Below are 12,721 nucleotides of genomic sequence, written 5' to 3'. Positions count from 1 at the left end.
ATTTTCCAATTCTTCCGGTTTGCGTCGCTTGGGTTCATTGTCGGTCTCTTCGCCTTTAATCTTGAAAAGTTATTTTTCTTACAAAAAACTTGTAGATGTACAGATGTTTGAAATGGGACAGTCACTCAAAAATTGAAAGGTATTACCCTACTCAGAAGTAAAATTTCCAAGTTCCAGATTTCGATAGGCGGGAAAAGTAAAAGAAAATCAACCCTCAGAGTGGAGCCAGGTATAGCACGTTAAAGGACAACGAGTCATACAAGGGGAATAAAGAATAGAAAAAAGGCATATTGGAATTGAGTCCCAATTGATTTGAAATTTTTTATATTCGGATTCATTGTTTTGTTTTCAGTTCGTTTTTTGAAATTCCCCATTCTCCCTTCCGTGTCTTTATATCGAAAAGAGTTATCGTCCATTCAGCGTCTAATAGGAATAATAGCGTTGTAATATGTCAGAAGGAGAGACTGGTGTCGCCAATATTGTGACGAGCGGTGATAACCATAATGATGTGTCTTTGGGGAAGCTGTCTGCGTTTTATGGTGTTCCGGAAGATCAATTAGTCCTAATCGACGGGGGAATCCTGACGATTTTGGAGAATAAAGTATTGGACTTCAACGAATTGAAATCTCAAAATTTAAGATTGAATGTTACGATTGATGAGATTAAGACTGTTTCTAGCAAAAGAGAAGAAGGGTTGAAGAATGAAATTGAAAACTTGATGAAAGATAACGATTCTATACGATTGGAAAGATCACAGGCCCAGGAGGAATCCACTCAGTCAAGTAGGGATAAGCAAAAGATTCAAAATGAAGTAGAATCCTTGCAGGAAAAATTATCAGATCTGGACCAAGAGAGAGAGACTCTTAAACAGGATAAACGTGAGGTGGTTGCAGTGTTGGAGGAAAAGATAAAAGAACTGGAATCTTTCCGTACTGAATCTCGAAAGAGTTTAGATGACAGTAAAAGACTACGTCAACAGGTTTTGGAATTAGAGACCACTGTACAAAATTTGAAATCCAAAGAATTAAGAGATCAATCTGAAATTCAAACCATTACTCAACGGTTGACCATTTTACAAAAGAATAGTCAGTGGTTGGAGGAAGAAGTGACTTCTAAGACGGAGCAATTAATCTCCACTAGACGGAAAAATGATGATGAATTGGATCGTCTCACATCAGAATCACTGTCGTGTAAAAATGAATTACAACTAGAAAAATCCAGAAACCAAGTCATCACTACAAAGAATGAAGAATTGACTAAATCTTTACAAGAGAAGTTAATGGAGATGAAAGATTTGTCAGATTCTCTGTATCGTGAAAAGCAAGAGTTTGCGCATGAAATGTCAATGAAGCAAAAATTGATAGATTTACTAGAAAACCAAGTAAAATCCTTACAAGGGGAATTGAACGCCTCCTTGGATAAAGATAATGTCGAATTGCTTGCAAGTGGCGAAAGGAATACGGAAAATGAAAAGTTAATTCAAGAATTAATCACTTTGAAGGAAAACTTTGAAGAATCAGAACGAGAGCGGTTAAGATTGGAAGCTCTTGTACAGGAATTAATACCGGGAGACGACTCTCAAGACGACATCAACAATACTTCAAGTTTCATTTCTTTAAGGAACAAGGATTCTTCCCTACGTGATATGGGCATTTTAAAGAAAGAATTGATAAAGGAAAGACATCAAAAGGAACGATTACAACGTCAAGTGGAATCGTTTATCGTAGAACTCGAATATAAGATTCCTGTTATAAATTCTTTCAAAGAACGTACTTCAATGCTTGAGAAAGAGCTTAACGATGTGGCCTTATTGCTGGACCATACCTCTAATGAAAAGGAAAAAAGAGAAAGAGAATTTGAGGCGCTTTCAAAAAAGGTCAAAGACTCCGAATCTTCTATACACACTTTAACGAGACAACGTACAGATCTGGCTCATCAGGTACAATTTCTTCTCATGAACATAAGCGTACAGGTCGATTCCGGGGGACTTCTAAGCGCTGAGGAGGTTTCATTTATTAAAAGGATTGTCAATAACGATGATCCAAACAGTGAGAGTGACTCTCAAAGAGTCATATCGGAAAGATTGGTAGAGTTTAACAACATCGCCACTCTACAGGAGAAAAACATGGAACTTCTCAAAACGGTTAGAAAATTGGCTGAAAAGTTGGAATCTGAAGAGAAGGATGTAAATAAAAAGATACAAACTTTTGAAAATGATACGATTAAAGAAGCCAAAGAAGCAATCGTGAGCTTACAAGATTACAACGCAAACTTGGAATCAAAAGTCGAGATTTTAACCAAAGAATGTGATGCTTTCAAAGCTATATGCTCACGAAATGGATCTGACCAAAATGGTTCATTATCTGCGAACGGTACCCAAGGCAATCGAAATGGTTCATCGGATGAGGAAAAGCTCAGAACTCTTGAAGCTCGCCTGACGAGCCTCACGGTAGAATCCTCCCAGAACAACAAGATGTTGAATAATGAAATTCATGAGTTGTACAGATCCAAGACTCAGATATCTATAGAATTGGAAAAGGAAAGATCTTCTAAGACATTGACAGAAGAAAGGTTGAAATTAATTCAACATACATTGGAGTTAACCAGGAATGAGAATCAACAATTGGTTAAAAGATCACAAAATCTACAAAGCATTTTCGACAGACAAGATTCGAGAACAGCTGAAACTGTCAATGAATTGATCGCTTGTAACTCTAAATTAGCAGTCCTGGAGACTAAAGTAGCGAATTTGGAAACAGAAAAGGAACTCTTACAATCGAGCGAAAGGACTTCCAGAGAGAATTACTTAAAATTGTCTGAAGAGAGAAACTCTTTGAGGATCATGGTAAGTCAATTACAAACTTTACAATCTGAACGTGAGAAGTTCCTGAAAGAAATTCAGACTACTTACAAAGAGAACCTCGATAGTCTTGAGCAAGAGAAAGCTGATGCAAGGGCCAGATTAGACGCTAAGACGAAAGAGGCGGAAGATATGGAAAACAGCAAGAGAACTCAAATCCAATGGTATCAAGATAAATTAGATTCTGTGGTAGCTGAGTCTCAGCACCTGAAGCAAGAACTTCAAACTAAGACTTTCTTGGTCACTGATCTTGAGTCTGAGGTTAGAAAACTCGAAAAACAAGTAGAAGAAAGTGAAGCTCGTATTCAATCTTACCAGGTATTGAGTGGTTCTGAAGTAGAGACAAGTCCTGAATCTTCTCTACGTAAAGAGTTGGAGAAAACTAAGATCAATCTGTCAGATACCTATGCGGAAATTGATCAATACAAAAACTTGTTATCTACTACCGAGGAATCCCTCAGCCAATTGACGCAAGATTATGCTAGTGGTAAACAGGAACTGCAGTTACAAGTTGAGACTCTACAAAATGAAAAATCTCAATTACAAGATGTTGTTGCCAAGTTGAATGAGAGTGTAACCAAATTAGAAGAATCCCTACAAGATGCAAACAAAGCTGCTGAGAATGAGAAAAACACATTGCAGAAAAAGATTGCTACTTTGGAGACCGAAAGTAAGGGTTCACACCAATTGAAGGAAGAGTACGATGCACAAATTTTGAAGTTGCAACGAGACTTGGAACAGCAAGCATCTTTTGCTAATAGAGCTCAAAGGAACTATGAAGAAGAACTTCAAAAGGATTCTAATGTATCTAAAACAATTAGTGAGTTAAGAGAACAGAGTCAGAAGGATAGAATTGCCATAACAAGGCTAAAGAATTCTGAAGAACAAGTAAGGCAAGTTTTGGAGCAAAATGAAAAAAGCTGGTCGGCTCAGAAGGAGGAATATGAAAGACAGCTAGAAACCTCAAGACAACATTTAGAGGATTTATCAACACAAAATAGTCTGCTCTACGATCAAATCGAACTATTTTCAAAGGACAATAGCGATGGAGTAAACGGAGAAACTGCAGAAGTCAGAGAAATTTTGACAAACCTTCGCCGTGAACGCGATATCCTCGGTACCAAGCTAACTGTGAGCCAAAGAGAAGAGCAAACTCTAAGGGGATCTTTGGCCTCAGTGGAAAACGAGCTAGATACTACTAAAAGACAGTTGTCACAGTTCCAGAAAGAAATCACCACCCATTCCGAACTGATAGGGCAACATGAGAAGATTATTGAGCAATTGAACCAGTTGAACCTTCTTCGTGAAAGTAATATCACTCTGAGAAACGCTGCTGAAGAGGAGAACAAGAAGAACAGAGAATTACAGGAGGAGCTTAATCAACTACGTGAAAGAATCCTTCCTCTGGAATCCGAACTTAATACTTTGCACACGTCTGTCCTTGAGAAAGATCAACAACTGAATTTGTATAAGGAGGAAGCAAACCGCTGGAAGGAACGTTCTCAAGAAATTTTACATAAGCATGATCGTATTGACCCTGAGGATCATAAGGAGCTCAAAGAAAAGGTTTCTATTTTGGAAACTAAACTGGATGAAACCAACAAGGAGAATAAAGAGCTTGATGATCGCTTTAACAGGCTAAAAAAACAAGCGCATGAGAAATTGAATAGCTCCAAGATTGCTCAGACTACTTTAAGCAACCAGCTTAACGAGTTAAGAGAAGCGAAATCCGAACTTGAAGGTAAATTTGAAGCAGAAGAAAGAAAGGTTCATGAGCTACAAGAAAGGTTGAATGCTCATGGAAATGATACTGAAACAGTTGAATCTGTACAAAAAGAATTGTCTGATGCTCTTGAACATTCGAGAGAACTCGAGCAAAACCTCAGTGCAACACTTCAACAAAATGAAGAAATTACAAAGAAGCTCAACGACGAAATTGACTCTTTGAAGTTGGAGTTACATAGCTTGAAGGAACAAAGCGCAGCTACCGCAAAGGGAGAAATATCAGAGGACCTCTCTAACGTAGTCGAATCCATGAGACGTTCCTTTGAAGAAGAGAAAATTAACTTCTTGAAAGAGAAGACAGAAGAATTAAAGAAATTAGAAGAGGAAAAGCATACTCTACAGGTCAATGGGAATGAACCACAGCAGCAGCCTGTTAACTACGAAGAAATTAAGAGACAATGGGAAAGCGAGCAGGAAGAGTCAATTCTCAAGAGAATCGCTGAAGCTGAAGAAAATCTCAAGAAACGTATAAGGTTGCCTACTGAAGAAAGGATAAAGCAAGTCGTCGAAAAGAAAAAAGCTGCTTTAGAAGAGCTATACAAAAAAAAGTTAGAGGAAAGCAAATCCTCATTAGAATCCTCTGATGGCAATAATAGTGACTTGAAAAAACAACTAGAGAAGGACTTACAAGAAAAGTTTGAAGCTGAAGTGCAGGCTGTGAAAAAGAAAGCATTTGAAGAAGGGAAACAACAAGCAGCAATGAAGAGTACTTTATTAGAGAGAAAAATTTCTAAACTAGAATCTCAATTACATGGCAAAGTCGATTCTCCGGATAAAAGCTCGTCTGAGACTTCATCTGTACCTAAACCAAATTTGCCTTCAAAGATAGATGAAAAATCGGTCACCACTAACCAAAGCGTTCCAAACCCCCTTGTTTCTGGTGAGAAAGTCTTGAAGCTTGATCCTTCAAAACCTACATTCAATTTTTCTTCTTTCTCAGGTGGGAACCCTTTCACATCTTCACCTCAAAACAACGATACTATGGGAACTTCCGCTTTTGGATTTAAACCAACTTTCACACTTTCAAATAACTCCAATAAGAGTAGTGGCACCAAGATTGATTCCTCTTCAACGGAAAATAAACCTGCAAATCCATTCAGTTCATTTACAGAGACAGGAGCAAGCTCACCGGAACGTGAATCAAGTAATACAGCTATGACACCTACACCAGGTGAAGGTGCTTCCACCCCCTCCAAACGTGCTGCTGAAGATGACGATAATGAAGTAGGATCAGAGAGCAAGAAGCCTAGGGAAGAGAATGCATAATTTTCTGGTTATTACAGAAGATAAGAGATAAATATAAAAAAGAAGATCATGATCACATTGCTACATATTCTATGTCGAGAGCTTGGGATGTTTAAAATTGTGCTGTTGAATCTAAATACGATGTAACTTTAATTTATGAGTATAGAGAAATCTTTAGATTTAGAATAGTTTAGTTACGCTTAGGCGAGCGATGTCGGAAGCTCATCGCGTAATGGCAAACCAGCATATCTGAGGAAGATTCAAGATTTATTTGACAAAAGAAAGGCTCTAATGCAGACATCACTATTCCATGAGGCTTAATTGACGATGAGAGATCCTAGAGAGGTATTAAATAATGATCTTTACGACGTGTTAACTTCAGAGGGTGAGGAGGAAAATGAAATCGAAGCTCAAATAGCTGAAATTGAACGTCAGAAAAAGGACCTACTCCAAAGATTAAACGTTAAGAAAACCAATCCAAAGCCACTAGATCCAAATTTAAGCCATATACAGGTCGAAAGTTCACCAAAAAAGGTTACCAATAGTGTTTTACCGCCAACAGTTCAACAACAGGAACCTAGAGGTGAGGTTAGGAATGAAAATTTAAATGAATTGAAAGCTCAATCCCAGGAACAAATACCAGCCAATACTACATCCTTTTTCATCGAAAAATACTCAACCTCTAAAAGAAAACAAGATTATGAAGTAAGAGCTCAAGAAGATCTGCTGAGCAATAGAGTTCATACATTCCAGGGGGCAAGAAGGCAAGATGAATATAAGCCCATTCCCACTAATGAACTAGAAGAATTTTCTAATCTATGGATTAGCAAACGGTATATTCCTAAAGAGGAACAGAGATCAATTTTTGCTAATATTAAGATACTGAGGTTGAGTAAACTTTTCGCTAAAGTTAAACCTCCAAAATTTAATGAGCCACCATATAGCAATTGGGCGGTTATTGGGCTCATCAGTAATAAAGGTGAAGTTAAATTCACATCAGCAGCATCACCTAAAAAATATTTTAAGTTTACTCTGACGAATTTTCAGTATAGTATAGACACTTATATCTTTGGGAAAGAAGGTGTAGAACGGTACTATAATTTACGTGTGGGTGATATCATTGCCATTTTAAATCCACAAGTTTTACCATGGAGACCGTCGGGGACCAAGGCTCATATCAAATCTTTCAATTTACGAATATCCCATAAGTTTGAATGTATCCTCGAGATCGGTGCTAGTCGCGATCTTGGATGGTGTCCCATGTTTAACAAATCAAAGAATGAAATTTGTAGGGCTCCTATAAACAAGGATAAAGAGGATTGTTGCGAGTATCATCGTGAACTCAAATTCAGAAGTACTAACGCAAAGAGAGTGGAATTAAGCGGGACTTATGCACTGGGGGCACCAACGAGAATTGATGCACAACCTGCCCTTTATCGAGGTGGATCTTCACAGAAGAATCTTAATTATAATATAATAACCAATGGAGCAGATGGTGGGTCAAATAAAGAAATCAATCCTCTGGATATTAACGCAAGACATTTTTCCAATAGAAATGCAGCAAAAGCATTCTTCGATGAGAGATTTCAAAATCCAGAGACTCTAAGAAACTTGGAAAATAAGAGAAGAAAGTTACGGGATAATCGTAAGTCAAACATTCTGAATCGTGAATTGAAGAAAAATTCTGAACTTGACATAAAACACAAGAGTGCCGAAGAGATTGATGAAATAAAACGTACAACTGAATCTACAATGGGTAGCGGTATGATGAAAAATCTTGGTTTTGATCCGACGCAGGGGAAAATTGCCAGTGTTTTCAAACATCAAAGGAGTGATTCTGATAAGAAGCCATTAACTGAAAAAGATTCCAGCGTTGCATCCCTCCTAAGTTTTAAGAAGGATAACGTTAAATTGAAACCTTCCAAAGAAATATTGATTAAGCAAAAGAGACGGAGGGAAAGAGTTTGGAAAGAGCATTTCGGATCAGGCGGTGACGAAAAAGACGATTCTGATAGCGATTTAGAAATTGTCAGCTAGGTTGAGTTAGAGCGAATAAACTTGCAATTGGAAACCGGAATAATCGTTTAAAAATTGGAATCGAATTTCATTTGAAGGTTTGTGCTTATCTGGTGATTGGTAATCCAGCAAATTCAAAAGTATACCATCACAGCAAATTTCAAATTTATGCATTGATGAGTCTTCCAGTGAGTCGTTTAAAACCAGCGTAAAATCATGAGTGATGGACTTATAAATCATATCTTCATTTGTGGGAAGATCCCCGTTTGGTTTATTCTGATAACCTTGCATGATTTTCTCGACTAGTTCTTGACGTCCCAAAGAGCTGGAATAACCCAAAAGTCGAAGTTCTCTTTCTAACGGGTTTGAGCGAGGTGAAGGCTTATAAGTCGCCTCTAAATTCGGAGTATTGATAAGAGCAAAATATGCGTATGATCTTCGCAATCCGTCCAAACTAATGTCTAAATCCAAGGAATAGCTTTCTAAAATTGATTGAGCCGCAATTTGGAACCTTTCGGCTCCCATCTTTGCATATTTAGGATCTTCACAGGCATGGAGTAAGTTTGCGTGGAACCCCAAAGAGAAGATCATGAAAAAAATTATCGAATAGCCATTGGGTAATGCTGCCCTATATAGTGGGATGTCCCTAGGCTTTAAATTGTGATTCAAATAATTCCGGAATGCCGTTATTGGGGAATCGAATCCCAATGAATTTGCCCATGCATTACCAGTGCCCATGGGCAGGGGTAAAATCCTCAGTGGATTTCTAGTGATTTTCTTGTTTGGCAAATTGTTGCAAAATTCAGAAATGGTAGTATCACCAGAAATTATCCAGATTTCATAATCTTGTAATGGATCTAATGATTGGGCGAATTGGCTAACAGAGTCATGTGATGTGGTTTTAATGTAATTGTGATTCCAATTCAATTCTTCCAGTATGGGGGCAATAACAATCGAATAGAAATCGTTATTTTCTGTTCTACCTATGCCTGATTTGAGGGAATCAAGTACTATTAGTGTAGAATCATCCGACCTCGTTGAAGCTCTACTGCTTTGTTTCGCATGTGATTTCTCTAACTGAAATGAAGTGTATTTAGAACCATCTTTTGCAAAAGTAACGTAGTATTCAAATTCACCGAATATACCTAACGATTCCTTCGAGGCCATTTTGACGTACTTCGTTGGATAATGCGGGTTGGTATTTCCATATTGAAGACTTGCTCGATGTCCACCTTATATAATCGCATGCGATGCCCGAACGATAACAACAAAGTCACCCTAAGCTCATATTAGTAAAAAGACCAATAGGTGAAAACAAGTGCTCCAAGAAGATGGCTGACGGTGATAAGGACAATCTACGTGAAGGAAACCTTGATCCACAATTAGTAGTTGAGCCTAAGAAGGTTGACTACGCCCCACAAGGCGATTCTCCTGATAAATTTCAATACTATCCAGATAAGCCTGAATCAAGTCTCAGCAGATACAGGTTTGCCGTCAAAGATGCAAGTCAATATTTCGATCCCTGCCAAGAATCTTCACGTATGAGCTTTAATTGCCTGGATCGTAATAATTACGATAGAGAAATGTGTAAAGAATATTTCGATGCCTACAGGGAATGCAAGAAACAATGGTTAAGGGCAAGGAGAGAGAATAGATCTCTATGGGAATGATCCAAAGTCGAAAGAACAAAGTGGGAGCTTGTATATAGTAAGAGAAAGGGAAATGTGTTTATTTTTGAAAATGAAAAGTATGAACGATGAAGTGATTTACCAGAGCATAAATGGTGCTGAAAGATCCCCGTTCTTTGATTGGAATCTTTACTAGTACTCATAAGACTCTAACGACAATCTATGGATCTCTGCACTGTAAACTACTTTTTGTTTAATCAGATAATATTAATATTTATTCGTTCGCGACTCGCTGACGCTCGCTTAACTTAAAGTGAATGAAGTAGAGGAAATAAAGATAAACTATCTTGATAATTCAATAGCGGAAAGAATAGAACTGTTCTTCGTATATTGCATAGACATCAGCGGCAAGCCTTCATTCGTATACTCCCGTATACTCAGGTTTTGAATCTAATCCAGAATTACCCTGTTTTGCCCGTTTATAGCGATCTTCTTCAAATTTTTTCCCTCAGCGATGAAAGGAACCTAAGCTGAAATTGAAGTTGAACACAAAGGGCCTGTTGATCGAGTGGAAAAGGAACAGATCTTGGCGGAAGTATCGATCGATCTATTCAGTTGCAATAAGCAGTAAATACTAGTACGCTGCTCAATTAGTCTCTGAATCTTTTCCAAAAAGACAAAAAAAAGTCTAGAAGGATGTCCTCTGACAATTCCGTTGCAGGATTTATTTCAAGAAATAAGACTGCTATTATCACTACTGCAGCAGCTGGTACAGCTGCCGTAGGTGCATACTTGTACTATCGCCAATTGCAAGATGCTGCAGGTTCAGATGACAAGAAAGGTGAAAGTCCAGATGGAACTGCTGCATCAAAGAAGAAGAGAAAGAATAAGAAGAAGAAGCAAGGTTCTTCACCATCTCCATCAGCGGCCGTGTCTTATCCAGTTGATGAAAAGGGAGAGCCAAAGTTGGACAATGTAGCTGAAATGTCCGAGGAACAAAAGGAATCCTGGTCAACAGCATTGAAGGACAAAGGTAACGAATTTTTCAAGCAAAAGGACTATGACAATGCTTTAAAATACTATGACTACGCTCTGACTTTGAAGAAAGACCCGGTGTTCTACTCCAATATCTCTGCCTGCTATGTATCAATGAATCAATTGGATAAAGTTGTGGAGAACAGTACCAAGGCTCTAGAATTAAAACCTGATTATTCAAAGGCTCTTTTGCGTAGGGCTTCCGCTAATGAAAGTTTAGAAAACTACCCTGATGCTATGTTTGACCTTTCCGTGCTATCGTTGAACGGTGACTTTGGTGGTTCTTCAATTGAACCAATGTTGGAAAGAAATTTGAATAAGCAAGCAATGACTGTTCTGAAGGATAAGTTAGGTCAACAAAAGAATCAATTGTTACCATCCGATACCGCTTTGGCTTCCTTCTTCGGTATCTTTACCCCAGAGACTGAATTCGCCAACTATGATGAAACCTCCGAAGCTGATCAAAAATTAAAGGCTGGTTTGGAAAACCTTTACAAGAGATCTTCTGAAGGTTACCAAAAAGCAGATGAATTCTTTAGCCAAGCTGTGGATGCTTATGCCAAACTACGCGAAGGTAATTCTGATGATGCTGCATTAAAAGAGAAGGATGCCATTGCATTGGAACACAGAGGTATCTTTAGATTCTTGAAGAACGATCCATTGGGTGCTCATGAAGATGTTCAAAAGGCTATCGATTTACATCCAAGGGTTAACTCTTACATCTACATGGCATTGATTATGGCTGACAAGGGTAAAGCTGAAGAATACTACGAATTCTTCGATAAGGCAATTAAATTGGATCCTAAAAACGCAGCTGTTTACTACCACCGTGGTCAAATGTATTTCATTACTGCTCAATACGAAAAGGCTGGTCAAGATTTTGATAAGGCAAAACAATTGAATGAAGAGAACATTTTCCCATACATTCAACTAGCATGTTTGGCTTACCGTGAAAACAAATTCGATGATTGTGAAACTTTGTTCAGTGAAGCCAAGAGAAAGTTCGCTACTGCACCTGAAGTACCCAACTTTTTTGCCGAAATTTTGGCAGACAAAGGTGATTTAGAGAAGGCCCTCAAGCAATATGATATTGCAAAGAGATTAGAAGAAGCTGTTGATGGTATTCACGTTGGTATCTCACCATTGGTGGGTAAAGCTACCCTATTGGCAAGACAACCAAGTGTGGAAAACTTTATTGAAGCAACTAAGCTTTTGGAAGAAGCTTGTGCTAAAGACCCTAGATCCGAGCAAGGTAAGGTCGGTTTGGCTCAATTGAAATTACAACAAGAAGATATTGATGACGCTATTAAATTGTTCGAAGAAGCTGCAAGCCTTGCCAGAACCGTTGATGAAAAATTACAAGCTACCACTTTTGCTGAAGCTGCCAAGGTTCAAAAGAGAATCAGAGCTGACCCATTGGTTAGTGCTAAGATTGAAGAGACATTGGCTGCTTACAAGGCTCAAGGTGTGATTTAATCTGGTCCTCTATAGTCCGATCTTTTGTTTTTTGTTTTTTTTTTTTCTGACATTTTTTTTCCTTCCCCATTTTTATTATTATTACTATCTTTTTTTTTTTTTATATATCTGTAAATAATGAATATTTCTCTTTCAGCAGCATTTGGAAAGCCACGACTTCAATGGCTACATTTCTTGCTAAATTATCAATTTAGTTATGTATGTCTTTACCTTGTGAACCGCTTCTCTATATTTCTTAACGAACTAAAGACGATCCAGTGAACGACATGAAAAAGAAGAGCTTAATCGACTTTTACACAGAGATATAACAGAAAAGAACGCAGGACTACGCATCCGATAGTTAGCTTCATGTTCTTTAATTCTATCGTAGGATTGGGCTCAAGGAGTGCGTTCGCCAGTTTTGGCGGATTCAACAGTTCGTCACTTGTCTTTACTAGAAATTTGATGAAGACTCACAAGGGAACTGCTAAAAGATGGAAGAAGACTGCTGATGGATTTAAAAGAGGTAAAGCAGGTAGAAACCATGGTAATGTCGGTTGGTCTCGTAGGTCTTTAAAAGTTCTCAGTGGAAAGACTCCTGCTCACGAATCTCATATACAACGTCTAAGAAGGCTATTACCATATTAATGCCCGTCAATTCCTGTATATATGTAAATGTGTAAATATATGAATAGCT

General features: G+C 38.1%; 6 protein-coding genes across 6 annotated transcripts; 5 read left to right on the top strand and 1 right to left on the bottom strand.

The window, feature by feature from the left end:
- Positions 1 to 448: 448 nt before the first annotated feature.
- Positions 449 to 5,911, top strand: MLP2 (Mlp2p; the record flags this gene model as incomplete). The annotated part of the gene is made up of 1 exon (XM_002498237.1): positions 449 to 5,911. The coding sequence occupies one exon, from the start codon at positions 449 to 451 to the stop codon at positions 5,909 to 5,911; it is 5,463 nt and encodes a 1,820-aa protein (XP_002498282.1).
- Positions 5,912 to 6,217: 306 nt separating this feature from the next.
- On the top strand, positions 6,218 to 7,927 carry MCM10 (Mcm10p; the record flags this gene model as incomplete). Its single annotated transcript, XM_002498236.1, has 1 exon — positions 6,218 to 7,927. The coding sequence occupies one exon, from the start codon at positions 6,218 to 6,220 to the stop codon at positions 7,925 to 7,927; it is 1,710 nt and encodes a 569-aa protein (XP_002498281.1).
- A 6-nt stretch (positions 7,928 to 7,933) lies between these two features.
- On the bottom strand, positions 7,934 to 9,073 carry ZYRO0G06556g (uncharacterized protein; the record flags this gene model as incomplete). The annotated part of the gene is made up of 1 exon (XM_002498235.1): positions 7,934 to 9,073. One exon carries the CDS (start codon positions 9,071 to 9,073, stop codon positions 7,934 to 7,936), a length of 1,140 nt encoding a protein of 379 aa, XP_002498280.1.
- A 164-nt stretch (positions 9,074 to 9,237) lies between these two features.
- Positions 9,238 to 9,576, top strand: COX23 (Cox23p; the record flags this gene model as incomplete). Its single annotated transcript, XM_002498234.1, has 1 exon — positions 9,238 to 9,576. The coding sequence occupies one exon, from the start codon at positions 9,238 to 9,240 to the stop codon at positions 9,574 to 9,576; it is 339 nt and encodes a 112-aa protein (XP_002498279.1).
- Positions 9,577 to 10,230: 654 nt separating this feature from the next.
- On the top strand, positions 10,231 to 12,045 carry ZYRO0G06512g (uncharacterized protein; the record flags this gene model as incomplete). The annotated part of the gene is made up of 1 exon (XM_002498233.1): positions 10,231 to 12,045. The coding sequence occupies one exon, from the start codon at positions 10,231 to 10,233 to the stop codon at positions 12,043 to 12,045; it is 1,815 nt and encodes a 604-aa protein (XP_002498278.1).
- A 348-nt stretch (positions 12,046 to 12,393) lies between these two features.
- Positions 12,394 to 12,672, top strand: MRP35 (mitochondrial 54S ribosomal protein bL35m; the record flags this gene model as incomplete). Its single annotated transcript, XM_002498232.1, has 1 exon — positions 12,394 to 12,672. One exon carries the CDS (start codon positions 12,394 to 12,396, stop codon positions 12,670 to 12,672), a length of 279 nt encoding a protein of 92 aa, XP_002498277.1.
- Positions 12,673 to 12,721: the final 49 nt, after the last annotated feature.

This window comes from Zygosaccharomyces rouxii (genome assembly GCF_000026365.1).
Source record: "Zygosaccharomyces rouxii strain CBS732 chromosome G complete sequence".
Classification (NCBI taxonomy): Eukaryota; Fungi; Ascomycota; class Saccharomycetes; order Saccharomycetales; family Saccharomycetaceae; genus Zygosaccharomyces; species Zygosaccharomyces rouxii.
The sequence above is the reverse complement of the archived record's forward strand: the minus strand, read 5'-3'. Positions and strand labels throughout refer to the sequence as shown.